At 40.3% G+C, this 20,557-nt stretch overlaps 1 protein-coding gene across 2 annotated transcripts in view; it reads left to right on the top strand.

The window, feature by feature from the left end:
• Nucleotides 1-20,557, top strand: part of sptb (spectrin, beta, erythrocytic) — a 45,665-nt gene that overhangs the window by 8,291 nt on the left and 16,817 nt on the right. For both annotated transcript variants that reach the window (XM_085392492.1, XM_085392493.1), the window contains 16 exons: nt 10,391-10,542; nt 10,673-10,846; nt 12,615-12,712; nt 13,819-13,899; nt 14,024-14,139; nt 14,243-14,355; nt 14,432-14,619; nt 14,853-14,970; nt 15,487-15,645; nt 15,805-16,107; nt 16,187-16,337; nt 16,661-17,531; nt 17,698-17,835; nt 18,280-19,039; nt 19,279-19,481; nt 20,131-20,221. In XM_085392492.1, coding sequence (XP_085248618.1) covers nt 10,391-10,542; nt 10,673-10,846; nt 12,615-12,712; nt 13,819-13,899; nt 14,024-14,139; nt 14,243-14,355; nt 14,432-14,619; nt 14,853-14,970; nt 15,487-15,645; nt 15,805-16,107; nt 16,187-16,337; nt 16,661-17,531; nt 17,698-17,835; nt 18,280-19,039; nt 19,279-19,481; nt 20,131-20,221 — 3,716 coding nt within the window. The remainder of the gene's footprint in view (nt 1-10,390; nt 10,543-10,672; nt 10,847-12,614; nt 12,713-13,818; nt 13,900-14,023; nt 14,140-14,242; nt 14,356-14,431; nt 14,620-14,852; nt 14,971-15,486; nt 15,646-15,804; nt 16,108-16,186; nt 16,338-16,660; nt 17,532-17,697; nt 17,836-18,279; nt 19,040-19,278; nt 19,482-20,130; nt 20,222-20,557) is intronic.

Raw genomic sequence — 20,557 nt, 5'->3', positions numbered from 1 at the left:
ACTCCCCGATGACAGGAGTGCATTAGTGAGTGGAAGAAAATGGAGGAGACGATGCAGGAACAGAGAGGGGAAATGCTTTTTTTCCCCCTGCCTCTGCTAGATTTCAAGTATTGACTGATTCTGCAGACTGCAGAGGCAACTGATACGTGAAGCAGCAAAGTTTTGAAGCCTCCCCAAATCAGGGATGTGTCTTGAGATGTGTATTGATCCGCCATGATATTTTATTTACTTCCTATTTACCTGCTATTAGGGAGATATGGCCAAGACTGCAGTTGGGCAGAATAAGATTTGTGTTTCACGTTTATTGGTTTACTTTTGAAATGTACACATGCTCGCTGTTGTCAAGTATGTCTGCCGCCGAGGTTACAAGAAGCAGTCTTTGAGTTGTTTGACTGACCTTTAACCCTTTTAGTTTTCACCAGTGGTGTATGCACCTCTCTCCAAGCCCTTAATCCTCTGCTGTTTTCTAATTATAAATACAATCTCACTATTGGATTGATTCTCAGATTATTTTTTAATGTCTTCTTTAAGCTTGAGCCAGGCTTTACAGTTCACTTGCTTCTTTTGCAGCTGCTCTAAATACCTTTGAGTGAGAACGCATCAAGAAACCCTGGGAGCATCAAATATGCATTAATATGATGCTCAGCAGTTGCCAAGTACATGTAATGAAGACTCAGACAATCCACTTGCCCAGTAAGCAAAATGTTTTAGTCAGTTAGATGTCTAGAAGACATCTGTAGTAGTGTAGTGCTCAGATATTTAGGGTAAAATCTGGTTGAAAGGTCAAGCTTTAGTAGATGTACCAAATCTCACATAGACATTGTTTAACCAGCTATATATCTACTTAAAAAAAAGCTTATTTTTGCATTGAGACTGATTGCTTGATTTAACCTACTCACCTAGATCCCATCTCTGACTGCTTCTCTCTATCCTATTTAATGAATCATTTCAATGTAAGCAGCTATCTCCTGGAAGTTTTCAGTCTTTTGAATATGTGGCTTTACAGCTGAAGGCCCCATCCAAAGTTGTGTTTCTTAATGTTTACAGGCCTCCCAAATACTGCACAGACTTTTTTAATGACCTCAGTGAACTGCTGTCTGTGATCTGTGTTGATTTTGACTGTGTAATTATTGCTGGGGATTTTAACATTCATGTGGACAACCCTCAGGACAAAGGGACTAAAGACCTGAGTAACACTCTGGGCAACTTTGGGCTGACTCAGCATGTAACAGAGGCCACACATAATAGAGGACACACTCTTGACCTACTGATCTCCAAAGGCCTGAGCATTTCAAAGGTTACTGTGTCTGATGTGGGCCTGTCTGATCATTACTGTGTTTTCTTTGAAAGTAAAATCTCAGCCCACACAAATATATCAACAACAGTGATCACAAAACGGTGTATAACTGAACACAGTAGTGCAATTTTTAACCAGGTCTTCCCATTAACACCTGACCTGCCCAGAGGGTCAGTCAATGAGCTCGTCAATAGCTTCAATGCTAACATGTTAAATGTAATGGACACTATTGCTCCCATTAAGGTGAAGGTTATCTCTGGAAGGAAAAAGTCTCCATGGAGAAACTCCACACTAGTGAAAAATGAAAAAAGAGAGTGTAGGAAAGCTGAGCGCAGATGGAGAAAAACAAACCTCCAGGTTCATTATGACATTTATAAAGAGAAACTTCACAATTATAATTTACAACTGAGGAATGCAAGGAGGTCCTACTTCTCTGACATCATCACTAAAAACAGCCATAATGCTCGGGTCTTATTTTCTACAGTTGACAGGCTAACAAACCCTCCTGTGTCAGTGGCAGCTGAACTTCATTCGACCATGGCCTGCAATGACTTTGCCAAATTCTTCACTGAAAAAATCCAAAAAATTAGACAAGCAATTGGTACATCAACAGCAGATCCAGGATATGTACTGTGTCCACCAAAAAACTGTTTAAACACCATGAAACAGTTTCAACCTATTAACAGCAAAGACCTGGAGGACATCTTAGGTCAACTGAACTCCTCCTCCTGCTGTTTAGATGTCCTGCCAACAAGTTTTTTCAAAAAGGTCTCAAAGACTTTAGAGTCAGACCTGTTACAGATCGTCAACTTTTCTTTATTATCAGGTGTGTTTCCAGAATCACTAAAAACTGCTGTAATCAAACCTATACTGAAAAAGGACAATCTTGACAAGACACAAATGAACAACTACAGGCCGATCTCAAATCTCCCATTTTTAAGTAAGATCATTGAAAAAGCAGTTTCCCAACAGCTCAGTTACTTCTTAAAACAGAATAATTGCTACGATGCCTTCCAGTCAGGTTTTAGACAGAACCACAGCACTGAAACCGCTCTGACCAAAGTGTTTAATGACATATGTCTGAATACAGACAGTGGAAAAATGTCAGTCTTAGTTTTACTGGATCTCAGTGCAGCATTTGATACAGTTGACCACAGCATATTACTCAAACGACTGGAGAACTGGACAGGTCTTTCAGGAACTGTACTAAACTGGTTCAAAACATACGTAGAAAACAGGAAATACTTTGTATCAATAGGTAACTTCACATCTGAGCAGACAAGTATCACATGTGGAGTTCCCCAAGGTTCCATCTTGGGACCCCTTCTGTTTAACATCTACATGCTCCCACTGGCACAGATTATAAACAACAACAAAATAAACTACCACAGCTATGCAGATGACACACAAATATATATCACAATGTCACCAGGAGACCGAGGCCCTGTACAGGCTCTTGGTAAATGCATTGAGGAAATCAATGACTGGTTGTGCCACAATTTTCTCCAGCTAAACAAAAACAAAACTGAGGTAATAGTCTTTGGCGCCAAAGAAAAACGATTACAGGTCACCAGAGAACTTCAATCTATACATCTAAAAACCACAAACCAGGCGAGAAATTTGGGTGTAGTGATGGATGCAGACCTAAACTTAGAAAAACACATTAAGACAATAACAAAGTCAGCTTACTATCACCTCAAGAATATATCAAGGATAAAAGATCTGATGTCTCAACAGGACCTGGAAAAACTAGTCCATGCATTCATCTTTAGTAGGCTTGATTACTGTAACAGCATCTTTACAGGTCTACCTAAAAAATCAGTCAGACAACTACAGCTCATTCAGAACTCTGCTGCTCGAGTCCTCACTAAGACCAAAAAAGTGGACCACATCAGTCCAGCTCTGAGGTCCTTACACTGGCTGCCTGTCCGTCAGAGGATAGACTTTAAAGTTCTGATGCTGGCCTATAAAGCTCTGAATGGTTTAGGACCAAAATACATCAATGACCTCCTGACCCAGTATGAACCATCCAGATCCCTCAGGTCATCTGGATCCGGTCTTTTATCAGTTCCCAGAGTCAGAACCAGACACGGAGAAGCTGCATTCAGCTTTTATGCTCCTTATATCTGGAACAAACTCCCAGAAAGCCTCAGATCAGCTGAAACACTCAGTTTATTTAAATCCAGGTTGAAGACTCACCTGTTCTCAGCTGCATTTGAATAAAGCACCAAATCCACACTTTAAGCTTAAATTTCAAAACTTACATTTAACTACTGATTTTATCTACTGTTCTGATTTTATCTGTTTTGATTTTATATACTGTTGTTTGTTTGTTAATTAGTTAGTTAGTTTATTTGCTTGTTTTATTCAATTTTAAATCATGCTTTTTATTTGTTCTTGTTTCTAATGTCTCTGTAAAGCACTTTGAATCACCTTGTTGTTGAATTGTGCTATACAAATAAACTTGCCTTGCCTTGCCTTGCCTTGCCTAGAATATATCTGCCAAAGTATAGCCTGCTTTTAGCCCAATCCAACATTTAGAGATGTTTTTGGTGGTACAAATATGTGATAATAGGAGGTAAGTGTTGGTTAGTCTTGTTAATAAAGCACAGTATGATAGCTGCGGGACAGGTTAAGCTGGCAGTGACATGACTCAGTCATGTAACGGGGTGCTCTAAGACCTTTGGGCCAAACTCAATAAGAGCTGACTGTGGGAAAAGACGGATCAAGCTTTATACAGGGAAACTCCATCAGCATGAATAAGTCATCGGGCTTTCGCTGGAGTCAAAGAGTGGACGAGAAATTACAAAGTAAAAGCATGTGAAACAGAGGAGTGTTTAGTAAGGTTGCACTGATAGCAGGCGGGAGGCTGGATAAGGGACAAAATGCAGGCGTGACAAGACGCAGCTGCAGTCCAGTGGAAAAAAAATGAAAGCGAAGTGAAAGAAGTTGGACATACAGTATGACTGCTGCACTTACACTTAATATTTAATAGCATGGCAACAGCAGGGCAACGAACAGCTGAACAGTAAGGTTATACTCAGCCTGTATCACAAATTATTAGTACAGCCAGTTTTATATTTATAAGCTGGACTTAAATGTTCATGTTTCACTTCCATCCAACATTAATGCTTTCGAATAGCTTTGATTGATCAGTTTACAAACTGTGATACGTTTGCATTTCACACTAGCTTCACAGATTTTTAAGCTGAACTACATAAATAATGTTAAAATGAAATATTAATCAAAAACTGAATTAATGACCAATAAACCGTCTTCCAGCTCAGTTTCATAAAATCATGGATTTTGGTGCTCCAGTCTTCTTTTTCCTGGTGAGTCCACCAGACCTCAGTTGATGTTACTGTTGGCGTGTCGTTGAACACGGCGCAGACAAACATCTCAATAGCTTTAACACAAATAACAACATATTCCATATTAGTAAGTAATCAGAGGAGGCGTGTCCCGATTCCTGCTCCTTTCTGTGACTGAGTTTGAGCTCGCCTTATTTTGACGTCTTATTTTTGAAACAAGAGAGCCAAGAAAACTTTTGGACTTAAGAAGAAATGCTATCTTTGCCTCGTGTTAAATATAGAAGATCAAAAAGCAAATGGAAAACCCAAACCTATGACCCGTAGAGCTAGGGTGTCTAGCTAGGCTCTCTTATGCAACGTTATGGTTCGGATCACTGCAAATCAATACAGCGCTGTCCTCGGTGACATTCCTCCTTATGTGAGTGGTCTCTCCAGAATAAAAGTGCATCCCTTCCAGCAACTATATGTTATATTATTTCCATATTTATTTACTAGGAAATCAAAAAGCTACAGGAAGTGTTGTGGTAAAAGGTTCCAGAGCAAGCACATTGAAGCTTATCCAATAACCTGTATGTAGCAGCAAACCGCTCTATTTGAGCTCTCTATTATTAAGTACTCTCAAGTGTATGAAACCCCTGACTTACATTTACAAATTTATTCTGCTCTCCATCAGCAATTCATGGTGTTAAATCGCGTATTCTTTAAATAATATTTGAAGGTCATAATTCAGCAGGCTTAGTGGCCTCATATTCTCAAAGTGAAGTGCCTCTAAAATCATCAGTGGTGACACTAAATTATTATTATTATTATTGTTATTATTATACAGCCATCTGGTCTTAGTCACCCTCCAGATTTCATACCCTCAGTTACACTTTAAATTTCTTCCTTAGTAATTTTTGACCCCAGGTGTCCTTTTTGTCTTCATCTGAAATGTAAATTCTAGTTAACCACTCAACAACTGTGGGACTATGAAATGTCCAGAGGGCTCTATTAATTTTAATTGGATCTGCAATAGATATCTCATTACTTTTAATTGATGTGATTGATTTTTTTTCTTTCTTTTTTTTGTTCAGTGTAATTTGCTACGCAGACTTTCTGTGATATAAATGCAAAAGCTCCAAATTTTTATTACATTGTAAATCGGCTCTGAGACCAGCAAAGAGAAACTCTTATATGTATCTCAATACTCGAATATTAAAATCACAGATGTAACCAGATCATGAGTCAGTAATCAGGTTAAAATTATAATTTTCTGCTGCTCTACAAAACCCATAACTGAGTTTATGGGATTAAACAGAACTTAGTTTCCCAAAGAGGGCCGAAGGCTTTTTTTATTTTTACAGAGCACTTATGTCATATTGAGCTTGTTGAACTGTTCATCTGGAGACAGCTCAGTGGGGTGCATGCAAACAACAGCTTCCCTCCCTCACACACTCCCCTCCCATCTTCCCTCCCCCGTTGTCCTCCCATGCTTCCTAAATGGCCGGGAGCATCCATGTGGGCTGCGTCCCCTCTCAAGGTCTCCCGATGTGAAGTGATACGGCAAAACTCTGTGCACGTCGCAGGGATGCACTGTAATTGTCCTCTCCTCTCTAAAACCCTCTGGAGGCAGCACTCCAAATAGTTCAGAAAGGATTTGTTACAGTTTTTATTTTTATTCGAGCCTTTTTGTGTGTGTGTCTCTGCTTTCTGTGCTGCTGACAGATAATGATGTGACCATTTGTGCTAAATCAACACTGACACCACTAATGGAGCTTTGCATGTTTTAATTGTCATTACTTTTTCATGGCGCAGTTATCCATGTGGATGTAGCCGAGCGGTGTGTGCTGTTGTTCTGCTGAAAGGAGCAGAATGAAGCATGATTTATTTACAGTACTCCGCTGCGCCTTGTGTTTTACGTACAATAACGCCTGATTTCTTCTCTTTGATATGCTAAAGACCGAGCTGCTGCTTCAAAGTTGCTCACTGGGCGGTTTTTAAAAGTAGGGAAGATGCTGCTGGTGATGTGTCTTGGTCTCTTCTCTTGGATGGGTCTCTTTGGACTAAACCTAACACTGCAGTCACTCTCCCCATTACTTTCTTTCAGATCTGACTCACCCTCTTTTTCCTTTCGTCCTCTTGACAGGTTTACCTAGCAGACTCCCTGTCTCCCCCCTCTTTGTCCTTCTTAACCTTTAAATCAATATCTTTAACAACTTCCCTCTACTACCTCTTCTTTTGTTCCTCCTCTTGAGCTGTTCTTTACTTGTTCTCGACAACCTCAGTGTTTGAATCATTTATTACACCAGTCCTTAAGGATGCAGTCCTTTGCACTCCGTGGTTTGCAGCTGTATTCGGGTTTGGGAATAAACAGGGCGATCTGCAGCAGGCATGCCAAAGGGAAGTCATGTGGTGCAAGCTGGGATGACTTGAGGAGAGAATGTCTCATCACTGATCTAAAGTTTAGGAAGCTATGTGTGGGATAAAACAAAAGCAGGGGAGAGGTGGGGATTTGTACTGAGTTGTGAGTAAAATCAAGGTTAGTATAATCAAAAAGCATCACCCTTCTGCTTTACTTGATCCAGTCTAAATTAGTGTACCAGGTCTCTGAGCTTCAATTAAATCCTCTGTGTTAAATCAATTTATCCTTTTACAAACTTCTATTGTGATGCCAAGCAAGATTTAATTTTAAATTGACTTGACTCTGGGGTTTTTACTCTCGCAGAATTTGACTATTTTTTAAATAATAAAATTCTCAATAGCTGAAATAATTTCATGCACTGAACATCCATTTAATCTTTGTTGTATTTGGTTATACTATGAATGGATTACCTGCTGCAAAGTAATTTGTACAAAAGTTTCTGATTTAGGTTATTTTTCATGGAGTAATAACTGCTAACATTTTTGTCCGTTTATCCTTATCTTAGTTTTAATTTTTCATTGTCTGGTACTGGTACTGATACCAGTAGTGGTGACTTATTAACAGCCATCTATCTTCTTTCTTAACCAGTGCTCAGAGGAACTGCAAAAATAATTAAAGCTACATATCAGATTTGTATAAATCTTGAAGTAAATAACCTGAAGGGCTGTTTGGAAGGGTTGCCAGAAATAAAAAAGAATGTGCCAGCAAAGCTTAGTTTTGCGAAATTACAAGTGAACAAAGTAGAAGACGTCTGGAACAATGCCCTTTGGATAGACAAGGCCACCATGGAGATGTCTGCCATAATACACAAAACCAAACACAGCCTAATGACAACAAACACCTCATACCAACTGTCAAGCACGGTGATGAAGGGGTGATACTGGGCACCTTCCAGTCCTTGAGTCAACAATGAAATCCTCTGTATAACAAAGTATTCTAGTCTCACATGTGGGGACATATGTCCGACTGCTAAAGCTTGCTCCAAACTGAATCATGCAACAGGACAAAGATCCCAATCACAGCAGCAAATCTACAGCAGAATGGCTGAAAAAGGAAAAAGGAAAAAACAATCAAGATGCAGCAATGACTCAGTTAAAGTCCAGACCTCAACCTGATTGATATGTTGTAGTGGGCTCTTAAGAGACACATGCATAAACAAATGCCTGCAACCCCACATAGTGTATAAGAGTAATTTCAGCCATATTTCAGAAGCCTTGAGTTGAGGATTTCCGCCATCATCGTTTTGGTTGGAAAAAAATGGATGTGATGAGAAAGTACAGATTGTGACTTATGCATAATGGCTTGTGACTGATAACTTGTTAGCCAATGGTGGTTTCATACCACAGATCATTTTAAACATGGTACAGTATGACAAAAATTTACAAAATAGACTTTATTTTTATTTAGTATGGCCTAAAACGAGTGACTGAGTCGGTAAAGTCGGCAGAAAAGTGTTCTCAGAGGTCATGACAGAAAGCCCCTTTCCCATAGACATGCATAGGACCACTAATCTTTTTGCAACCACAACCATTGCCATCTAGGGGCCTTCAGACAGAATGCAGGCAGAAGGCACTTGAACATTGGCTTCATTTTTCTGACCCAGAGGCCACATCCATTTTTATACTGTCTGTGTGCAAAAGTGCATGAACTGAAGCAAAATTGTAAAGAATTACTGGCTAAAAATTCTCTAAAATGATGTGAGAGACTTACAAAGTCATGCAGAAAATGATTACTTCATGTTAATGTTGATAAAGGTAGTTATACAAGCTACTGAATCATGGTGCGTGTACTGTACTTTAATACACTGCTTCTACATTTTGTTAGTTGGTTGGTTTTATAAATAACACTGAAATATGTAGTGAATATGTAAAAAAAAACACTGTAATATGTCATATTTAGGTCATTAAGGTAGGTCTTATAGAAACACACTGAATGCCCATTTATAGCAATACACCCACTCAGACCTCCCACATCTCCATTCACAGTGCATTTGGCCACAAATAAAATAAACAGAGTGTAGTACATTGGGTCTTTCTGCCATATGGTCCCATCAAAATTGGTTTTATTTTTGCTGCCGAGTAGGAGGAATATCTTCCGTACATTTTAATATGACGCGAGTGTCTGCGTGAGCGTGATGTGTCACCATGTGGGCAGCGCTCATCCTCCCAAAAACCTCTCAGTGTGCGATGCTCATGCTATCTTCATCTTTCTGCCTTGCCATTCCCGAGCTTTTTGGAGCATTTTCAACAAAATTACAACACGTGGCATAAATACGCTGCATCATGTCTGAGGAGGCATTGATAGTTACAGTAAAGCTTTTCCCTTGTGAGCAGACACCAAGCCTCCATTATATAAAAAATCATGAAGCCATATGAGCAGTCATGCTATTTACCAGTTTAAGCAGAAGTGACCGCTAATATCTGCTCCATAATCAAGTAAAAGGTCAAAACTGCCAGATTTAGATTTTTCAGCATTTTAAGAGGCTTGATGGATGGTTTGATTGGCATGCTGTTCGGATTCTAATAAAATAGATGCACTGTACAAATACAGTGGGGATAATAGGACTGGCCCTTTAATATTGGCTGTGTCATACAGAGGAGGTCTTCTCCAGAAGGGCAGCATGCTGACGAGATTGATTGTTTAATGAAGATTCTGTTAGGTGGATATTGATGGATTACTGAACCGGCATACGGGTCACAGGCCTGGAGGCCCAGAGCCTGATTCTTCCTTTGAAGTGACATTTCTTGTTGGTGCTCACAGTGTTTTGCACCCGGTTGATCGGTCTTTTAATTCTGTCTGCCAATCACATTTAATTAAAATACAGTAAAGTTGGTGAAGGAATATAAATTAGGGGGAAGTGGAATAGTTCTGTTTAAAAAAACTGCAATGGTTTTCTATGGAATTTAGGTCTGGTGGTGTTTCCAATATTTGGAAGGGGTTGAAGTTCATTTAAATGTCTCATTGTCTTATAGTCATTTATGCTGTTGAAGTAATAATATTTCCTGGAGGCAGATTTGATGTACGGTGTGAAACAACATTATTAGCTGAGATGAATTTAACAACTGGAAACAATTTGAGTGGATGCTGGCTGCAGACAATGCTAACGTCATGTTTTTTAGCAGCAGTGAAGCAGAAGTATACACCTTTGCTTTACCCTATACTAAGAATTAATTTAACTTGCATGATTTCTGTGGCTCTGGAGCAGATTTGCAGATGTTCCTGCCAGGTTCTTCCTTCAGCCTCCCAGGCTTCCACTCGTCTAACGTGCCCTTGTGCAAGACTGTAAATCCCTACCAGCTCCAGCGCTGCTCCTCTGTACCTCTGAGGATTTTGCATTATTCATGGGGCTCATGTTCTTTCTTAACTTTGTGCTCTCATCAGACGAGCGAGAGGCGGTTCAGAAGAAGACCTTCACTAAATGGGTCAACTCAATTCTGTCCCGGGTTGGCTGTCGCATCTCTGACCTCTACCTGGACCTGCGGGATGGACGCATGCTCATTAAACTGCTGGAAGTGCTGTCTGGTGAACGACTGGTAAGAAACATTTCTGTTTCAGTTTATATTCCTCTTTATATTCTGTGTATTACTCAAAACTCTCTTGTAGTCATTCATTTTTCTTTGAAATGCTCTCCTAAAATCGTTTTTTTTGTTCTGGTCTTTAAAGCCCAAACCAACGAAAGGCAGGATGCGTATCCACTGTTTGGAAAATGTGGACAAGGCTCTTCAGTTCCTCAAAGAGCAAAGGGTCCACCTGGAGAACATGGGTTCCCATGACATTGTTGATGGCAACCATCGCCTCATCCTCGGACTCATTTGGACCATCATTTTGCGTTTCCAGGTAAACCTAGGACATGTGATTGTCTGTGTCATGTTGTTTTAGACTATTCTTTCTGTGTACATTGAGATTAAAGAAAAAGAAAAGGAAAACAGAGACCAATTCTTTGTAAATGTAAACACAGCTTATCACAAAAGCATATAAATGCTTCTCATTTCTTTAGTTGAATCCACGGGCAATGCCACTGATAATACAGACTGACAGGCATAAAAAACATTTTTGTGCCACCGAGATGATTCCCAAAGCACTATCAGTCATATCTCAGCATGGTGTGCAGTGTGTCTCTTAAACATCTGAGGAAAATCAAAGCTGGAAACACAAGAACTGGACTAAAAATCAGTGATAACAGGTGTTATGGACTCTTGGTCTTGTCTAAACAGATGGAATTATGAACACAGAAAAGTTTGGTCAGATTTGGATCCTTCATGAAATGCCAGAAAATACACTTTCGAACACACTGAGTCATGGATTGGCCTCCCCAGAATCTTGACTTTAATATTATTGAAGCAGTGTGGGATCATTTTGACAGAGAACGCAAAAAAAGGCAGCAATTATTATATATTCATATATATAAAATACTAGTGTCATTAATATGTATACTATACGACAGAAAGACTTATATAATTCATATAATAACATCATAAAAATATCATTATTTTTATGTTATTATATGTAAAAAAAATTGAATTACACTTCAGCAATCACGTAATCTTCATGTTTTTTCAGCATGCATGTTAAAGGTTCATCAAACCTGATTAGCTGATCTTATAAGTAGTACAATCACTTCAAGTATGTTATTGTACTTCATATGCTATACTCTAATTATGCTACCACTGACTAACAGCGTGCAGTCTCTTTTATTTAAATGAATCTTAATTACATTCTAATCACATTTACATTTGCACTGAAGTGAAGCCAGGGTGTACAGCATATACAGCATGCAGCGTTATACAGACAGCCTCAGATAGTTTCAGCTGGCTGCCTTGCAATGTTATATATATTTTTTTTGTTAGTATCTGTTTTTCCTCAGAACCGTGCCTTCAGGTTCCAGCCATTATTATCTGCTTCTACAGGAGCATCCAAAGCATCAGAACATGTCTGTTTGACTCTTTTATCATCTTGGAGAGGCTGTATATTTATTTTTAATTTGACAGCAACTCTTCTATTTTTAGAGATGTTACTTCAAACAATATAGCCCGCTGCATTATTCAGCCTTTTCAAAAGGACAAAAAAGAAAAAAAAAGAAAAAGAACAGGAAACAGAAAAGAAAAGAGTTGACTTGGTCCTGTCTGTATCTTAAAGTCTGCATAAACCAAGGAGAACCAAAGCTGGCTAAATTTAGCCGCCCCTCTCTCAGGGCCTGTCTCTCAGATCACATCACTGCTCTAATTACTGGCCCACTGTGTGGGAAAATAAGAAATTCAATAATTACTACTCCTCTTTCTGTCAGTTGGATCCGATGTCTAGTTTTGTGAGAATCCAGCCAGCAACACTGATGATGTATCATTTTACATTATTTTTTTTTCTTTTCCACAAATACCCCCCCCCCCCCCCCCCCCTTCTTTTTTTTTCCCCCCTTAAAGCTGTGATAAATGATGCATTTCACAGTGATATTTGTGCCACTTTGACAAACTGTTCCCTTCTGGTGCAACCCATTAGCAAGATATTAATATTAGTCAGATTTCTTGTTTGTTCTTGTTTGATTGCAAACATGACACATTAGTTAAGTTTCATTATTTACCATCCAGCTGTGCTTGTTGCTGTTCTTCAGATCCAGGACATCATTGTGGAAACGGGCCAGGCGGACCAGAAGGAGACACGCTCAGCCAAGGATGCTCTTCTTCTTTGGTGTCAGATGAAAACTGCAGGGTAAGAGCTACATGTGACACCTGGCATCATCAAACTATTGCAAATATCCTTTGGGAATAACTGAATGTGCTTCTGACTTTTTATTAGTTTAAAATCTTATAATTCCCCATATTTTTTTTTATTTATTTCACAACTGACACATAAAGTGTCCTTAAGAGTCTTTAAAGCTGAAAAAATAAGCTACGATTTTCTTGTTTAATTTTTTTACGGTTAAAAAGTGTTTGACATAAGTAAGCACAATTACAAATGCTCATTGTAATGTCCCATCTGCACAGTGAAAATGTAAAGTAATCTTCTTTTTATAGCAGTGGAAAAAATATAATGAATAATAAAACAATTACAGCCAAAATTTAAATAAATGACCAAATATTTGCTCCTTGAATATTTAAAATAAATATTTAAAATAAAATAAACCAAGTAGTACCTAAAGTAGATAAATGTGCAGCTGTGTATAGTTCATTTTTTTTTTTTTTTTTTTTTTTTTTTTTTTAAATTAAGCCACAAATAATATTTCTCATAGGAGTACTTTGATGTTTTTGGATATACTCATTAAATGTTTGTTTTATGAGTAGACTGGTAACTCTAATCATGTCTATACCAACTAGTAGATGCGGAAAAAGGAAACCCAACATGGCAGAAGTTAACAAAATCCCCCCTGCCTAGTTAACAGAGATGGTGTAAAAGACACTGTAGACAGATTTTGCTACCTTTGTTCTCAGATACCTCTTTTCTTCTTCCGCGACTTACAAACTAAGCAAATCAGTGTCTGTCTTCATTTTTGGTGTGGAGGCACGAGTGGGAGCAGTCTCTTTAAAACAAATGTATCTCCCAAAAGATGTTCATTTGAAGTATGGTTATTAGCATCCAGCTATTGTTAGCATATAGCTGTTATTCTCTGAATCTATGTCGCTATGTCTGTCAAGATCTTTAAAAAAAAAGTGTGATCTTTTGAGTAAATAGATGCTGCCGTTCTGAGAAAGCACATTTCTTTCAAGGCTTTTAAACTGCAGAACTAAAAGCTTGAGAAGTGGGATGAAACCCAGATGCTGATTTTAAACAGCAGCCTCCTCCTGTTCAGTCCGTGACGTCTCCTCGCTGTTTTACAGATATCCCAGCATCAACATCACAAACTTCACCACCAGCTGGAAAGATGGCATGGCCTTCAATGCTCTCATACACAAACATCGGTAAGGGGAGATGAATAGCAAAGCCACTCTCTCCAGCTTTAAAGTGTAAACACACATGAAATCCGTCTGCTCAGTCTCTCACTCTCTGCAATATACTCTCTTACCCTCTATATTTCTCTCCCAGCCCTGATCTGGTTGACTATAACAGTTTAAAGAGATCCAATCCGACCCACAATCTCCAGAACGCCTTCAACGTTGCAGAGCAGAAGCTTGGTGTGACCAAATTGTTAGACCCAGAAGGCGAGTGACTGTGAACATTGTGCTTCCTGGAAAGAAGACGAGTGATTGTCTCTGGTTTGGCCGGGAATGACTTATTTGACTTGTTTTCCATTTTCTTTTATAGATGTTTTCACAGAGAACCCAGATGAGAAGTCCATCATCACTTACGTCGTGGCATTTTACCACTACTTCTCCAAGATGAAACAACTCGCTGTTGAGGGCAAGAGAATAGGAAAGGTGAGTTGGAAGGTGTGGTGTGCATTTTTTATGCGAGTTTGCCCCGTTCACTTACTTAATCTTATTTATTCTTCAGGTTCTGGATCAAGCCATCGAGACGGAGAAGATGATCGAAAAGTACGAGACGCTGTCGTCAGACCTGTTGATGTGGATCGAGCAGACCATTGTCGTGCTGAACAACCGGAAACTTGCAAATTCTCTCAGCGGCGTTCAGCAGCAGCTTCAGGCCTTCAACACCTACCGCACTGTAGAGAAGCCACCCAAGTGAGTCAGTGACAGCTTCAACGCATTACAGTCGCAGTGGAAACTGGATCAGGAGCTCAAGACACACTCACACACAGACACACACTTGCACTCTATTTTTCATGTCTTAGTGAGGACGTCTAATGTACATAATGATTTCCCTAGCTGTAACCCTGACACTAAAACCACATTTTGAGTCTCTGATGTCCAATAGTACTTTTTGTGCAGTTACTTAATTTCTTGTTTTCTCTCAGGTTTCAAGAGAAAGGTAACCTCGAAGTGCTGCTCTTCACCATCCAGAGTCGAATGAGAGCCAACAACCAGAGAGTTTACACACCTAAAGAGGGAGCCCTGGTTGCAGATATCAATAGGGTGAGATGCCTGGATGCCATTTGGAGACAAATCAGAATGCAGAAGATCAACTGTAACAGGAAGATTATCTTTGTGGTTTGGGGTTGCTTGGGTGGACAGAGTTTATTAATTTAGCTAAGTTCATGCTCGAGGCAACAATTAAAACACAAATGAAATTAATTACCCCTGCAAGCCTGTTGTGTATTTTCCTAAATGACAACATAAAAGCCATTTTATTGAAGAAAATTAAAAAAGAACTTTGAGACAGAAAGGAAAGCACAGCTTGGTTTGAACTAAGTTGAAGATTTCTTAGGTGTATCAGTAGATATCTACCCTGTAGTGCCATTACACATAATACTTAAAGCGTACCAGCTCCAGGAGGGGTGCTCTGAACTTGAACTTCACTTTTAAACTCTTTGAAAATGAGGAAAGCTTTCTCATTTTCAGATCTTAAAGTATGAAATTGCTGTAGTTGTTTTGATGACCGACTAACGCAGATTGCAAATCCTCATGATGATTCCCATCATCTATGTGCAGGCTTGGGAGCGTCTGGAAAGGGCGGAGCATGAGCGGGAGCGTGTCTTGAGAGACGAGCTGATCAGACAGGAGAAGCTGGAACAGATGGCGAGAAGATTTGACAGGAAGGCTGCCATGAGGGAGACCTGGCTCGCGGAGAACCAAAGACTAGTGGCCCAGGTAAACCCACAGCAGCTGAACTAAAGCTGTTATGAAATGTTTTGTGGAGTGACATGGTGGATTTTTGTTCGGAAGTTTCAGTCTAAATCCAAAAGTCTTTAGTTCGTTTTAGTTAAAAAATTGTCCATAATTTGGCACCCTCCATTCTCTCCTCCTCAGGATAACTTCGGCTATGACCTGCCAGCGGTGGAAGCGGCTAAAAAGAAGCATGATGCTATTGAGACGGACATCGCTGCATACGAGGAGCGTGTTCAGGCCTTGGTGGACATCTCAAAGGAGTTGGATTCGGAGCGTTATCATGATGCCAAACGGATTGATGTGAGAAAAGACAACGTCCTGCGTCTTTGGGACTATTTGCAGGACCTACTGAAGGCTCGAAGGGGACGTTTGGATAAGAATCTGACCCTGCAGAGGATCTTCCAGGAGATGCTTTACATTATCAGCTGGATGGATGAGATGAAGGTAAGAGCAAAAGATTTTTAAAGGAAGAAAGTAAAAATTAAAAGTTTAAGTGAATTAAGTTGCTTCTTTTCCTCTGCAGGACCGTCTGCTTTCTCCTGACTTTGGGAAACACTTGTTGGAAGTGGAAGACCTGTTACAGAAACATGCTCTGTTGGAGAATGACATTGCTCTGCAGGCAGAGAGGGTACAGAATGCCAGTGCTGCTGCTCTGAAATTTGCCAATGGAGATAGTAAGTCCAAAACTATTTAAAAAGTAACATGAGAAAGTGTGCAGAAGGTATTTTTATGAAGTATTCATTTCAAATAATACCCAACCACTAATTTTCTCCTTCTTCTTCACCTTGATGATGCTTCTTCATCTTTACCTTCTTCTTCTTACTCTTCATCTCTGCATCTTCTTCTTCTTATCCTCCTCAGATATACTTGACAATAAGATGGATTGGACACAGTACAATAAATATCAGTGGCATGCAATATGTGTTAGTACTTACAAGCTGAAATAGATGCACATAGACATAGATGACACTTATGTTGTCATTCGCTCTCTCCTTAGGCTATAAGCCATGTGATCCCCAGGTGATCAGGGACAGGGTGCAGCACCTGGACTTGTGCTACCAGGAACTTTGTGCTCTAGCTGCCCAGCGAAGAGCTCGCCTGGAGCAGTCTCGCCGCTTCTGGAACTTCCTGTGGGAGGTAACAGAGCTGGAGAGCTGGATCAGGGAGAAGGAGCAAATTTTCTCCTCCCTGGATTATGGCAAAGACCTGACGAGCGTGCTGATTCTCCAAAGCAAACACAGTGCTTTTGAAGATGAGCTCGGAGCCCGCCGTGCCCATCTTGAGCAGGTCCTAGCTGAGGGAGATAAAATGATTGAGGCCAAACACTTTGGCTCCCCGAAGATTCAAGAATGCAAAGATGACTTAAAGCAGCAGTGGCAGCAGCTGGAAGAGCTGGCTGCATTTAGGAAACAGAGCCTTCAGGACACGCAGACATTCTTCCAGTTTCAGGGAGATGCTGATGAACTCAAGGCTTGGCTGCTGGACGCTAAGAGGCAGATGAGCAGCGATGACGTCGGCCACGACGAGTACACCACTCAGCGGCTGCTGAAAAAGCACGGCAACTTGAAAAACGAAGCCATCAAGAATGGAGCCACTATTGATGCTCTGTCCAAACAGGCCAACGCACTACCAGAGGAGCTGCAAAACACCCCAGATATCCAGAGACGACTGAAAGACATCAAGGACCTTTACATGGAGCTCATGTCCCTGGCTGACCTGAGGCAGAAGAAGCTCGATGACACTATGGCTCTGTACACCATCTTCAGTGAGACAGATGCCTGTGAACTCTGGATGGGCCAGAAGGAGACGTGGTTGGTGGATTTAGAGGTGCCTGAGAAGCTGGAGGATTTGGAAGTAGTACAGAACAGGTGCACAGACAAATTATATTTTAAGCATTTAATCACTCCTGAATTAGATTTGCATGTCTGATTAAAACTGTGTATTTTTTGCAAATAGCATTACATCTACTAATCGTGTATTTTTATCCAGTAGATTGTGCAGATGTTGTTTTCACCAACCTTTTCTTGTTTTCAGATTGAGTATTTTAGCTCAAGAAATGGGAAATTTCCAGTCACGAGTAGATGATGTCAACAGAGCGGCAAAACAGCTCGAGGACAGCAGACACCCTCGCACCAAAGAAGTCAAGGAATGTCAGACGCGACTGAATAAGAGGTGCCGTTAACGAAGTTCACAGTTATACCTGAGACAAATAACAAAAAAGATGCATATCTGAGATCAGACGAGGTCGGGCGTGCTCAGGGTGGTATGGCCGTAAGCTAAAAGATGCATATCTGAAGCATTTAATACTGTATAAGGTTTTGAAATTACTTTAATGCAAAGATGACATTCAACAAAATTTCCGAAAAGAAGTCTTTAATTTAGTACTTGAACACAGAGGCAATGTTAAATTCTTCACACTTCCAGTTACTTTTTTAGTTTATAACAAGCTCTGCACACCACTGCAAAAATGGTCATGTAGAAATTTGTCTACAGACAAATGAGCTTTCCTTATTTTAAGAAATCACACATCCATAACTAAACATTATCAAAGATACTTTAATAACAACAGTGACCCACGGAGTATTAACCTCTGTTATATAAAATATTGTTTCCTAGATGGGAGGCTTTCAAGGCGATGGTAGAGGAGAAGAAAAAGAAAGTAGATTCTGCTCTTAGTCTGCACAACTACGGCCTGGAGTGTGACGAGACAGAGGCCTGGATCAGAGACAAGACACGGGTGATTGAGTCCACGCAGGACTTGGGCAATGACCTGGCAGCTGTTATGACCATCCAGCGGAAACTTTTCGGTATAGAGAGAGATTTAGCCGCCATCGACGACAAGCTCAATTTCTTGCGGAAAGAAGCTGACCAGTTGGCCCAGGACCACCCGGAGAATGCAGCAGACATTTTGGCCCGCAGAGGAAAGCTGGACGCTGCCTGGGACATGCTCAAAAACACCCTGAAAGACAGAGAGGACTCTTTGGGTGAGGTCAGCAAGTTGCAGACCTTCCTTCAAGACATGGATGACTTCCAGTCCTGGCTTTTCAAGACCCAGAAAGCTGTTGCATCAGAGGAGATGCCCGCCACGCTGCCAGAGGCTGAGGAGCAGCTGAGCCTTCACGATGCTGTGCGTGAAGACATAAACAACCACGAAGAGGACTTTCACCGTGTGAGGGACACTGGCGCTCAGGTTACCCAGGGTCAGGAGGACGATCCTCAATACCAACAGCTCGACCAGAGGCTAAAGGGCATGGACCGTGGTTGGTATGAACTCCAGAAAATGTGGGACAGCCGCAAGAACTTTTTGGACCAGGCTTTGGGCTTCCAGCAGTTTTTGAGAGATGGCAAAGCAGTAGAGGCGATCCTCAACAACCAGGTAATGCATAAATAATATGGCTTGTCTTAATGTTGTGTTTAAGTGGAACAGTCATCAGTTACCACATGGGATGAGTTGCTAATGAAGGGTTAGTGATCCTACAAGTATTTAAAAGTTTGTGATATGAAAGAATGGGACACGGTCAGTTCAAACGCCCAGTGCTGACACACGGCCTTTCTTAAGGTCGTGCATTTTTCTGGTTATTTTTTCCCAATACAATTATTTCGGATTTATTGCAGGAGTACACTCTAGCCCACATAGACAAACCTGACACGTTGGCCGGGGCAGAGAAGGCTTTGAAGAAGCATGAAGACTTTGTGAGCACCATGGAGGCCAACGAGGACAAAATTGACGGAGCGCTGCAGGGCGGACAGCGACTGGTGGACAACAATAACCTGTACTCTGGGAAAGTTCAGGAGAAAATGGGCTCGATCCAGCAAAGGTCAGTCAGCATGGTTTTTGGTCAGCATTCATTCAAGTGAAGTGTTGACAGAAGGGCAGCGCATTGGAGAAATACGGTTTTGATATAATAGTATTTGAGCTTCACGTGATTTCAGCAATTCTAGAAGGGATCAAGGAGTTGATGATGATTTAAAAATCCTAATCTGTAGAGTAATTAGTGACTATGAATGTTAAATGAATGTAGTTCAGTCTGAAAAGTCATACAAGTACAGAAAAGCAATGGATACTTAAGCAAAAATCTAATGTGAAATTCAGGATTTTAGCAGGATTATAATGTGAAGGATTTTCCTATTTTCAAAATATAACCACAGGTACTGATCTAATCTGTTCAGATCAGCAATTAAAAGACATCAACAAGACGGTGTATAGAGGGCATGGGAGCGACTCCCATTAACTCCCATAATTCAGCTTGGTAGATGGGCACCTGCAGTAATGGATATTGATCGTTAAGTCAGAGGTATTCTTCACAGTGTAGCAGAGAAGCCGTTTTTTTTTGGTGGAGGAAGAGCTCATGTAGATACGTGAGTTACATCTTGTTTGAAGTGTGTCACAGAGGGATTTCTTAGAGAAAAAAAATACTGTATGTTTAATGCATTTTCTTGTTTTTTTTGTGTGTTTTTTTACTTCAGGCATGACAAGAATAAACGAAGAGCTGAGGAGGTGTCTGAGAAGCTCAGAGATAACCGTGACCTGCAGCACTTCCTGCAAAACACACAAGATGTAAGTTCACTGTCAGTTTACAGTTTATTTGGCCATTGGGAAACATCAATTAGCACATTAATTATTAGCTTAATTATTCCTTCACTTGCACTTGACATCACAGTGTTTTCCTCTTTTTATCTCGTGATTATTTGAGTTAATTTGCCAAGCACATCCTGCTGTGCTTATTCTAACGCTGTGCTTTTGCCTGTCCTAATGTTTAGAATTGAGGTCCCATTTTACTAATTGGTAAATGCTGTGTTTTGTAAAGATAATGAAGTAAATCCTGCTTGTGTAAAGTTGCTTCTGCATAAACGTCAATAGTTAATGTTTAGATGACTTTCCAGAGTATAGTGG

Source organism: Rhamphochromis longiceps, linkage group LG19 (genome assembly GCF_057381845.1).
Source record: "Rhamphochromis longiceps isolate RC_006_pf linkage group LG19, R_longiceps_female_GT1.1, whole genome shotgun sequence".
In the NCBI taxonomy this organism is placed as follows: domain Eukaryota; kingdom Metazoa; phylum Chordata; class Actinopteri; order Cichliformes; family Cichlidae; genus Rhamphochromis; species Rhamphochromis longiceps.
This window is presented reverse-complemented; position numbering and strand designations above follow the sequence as displayed.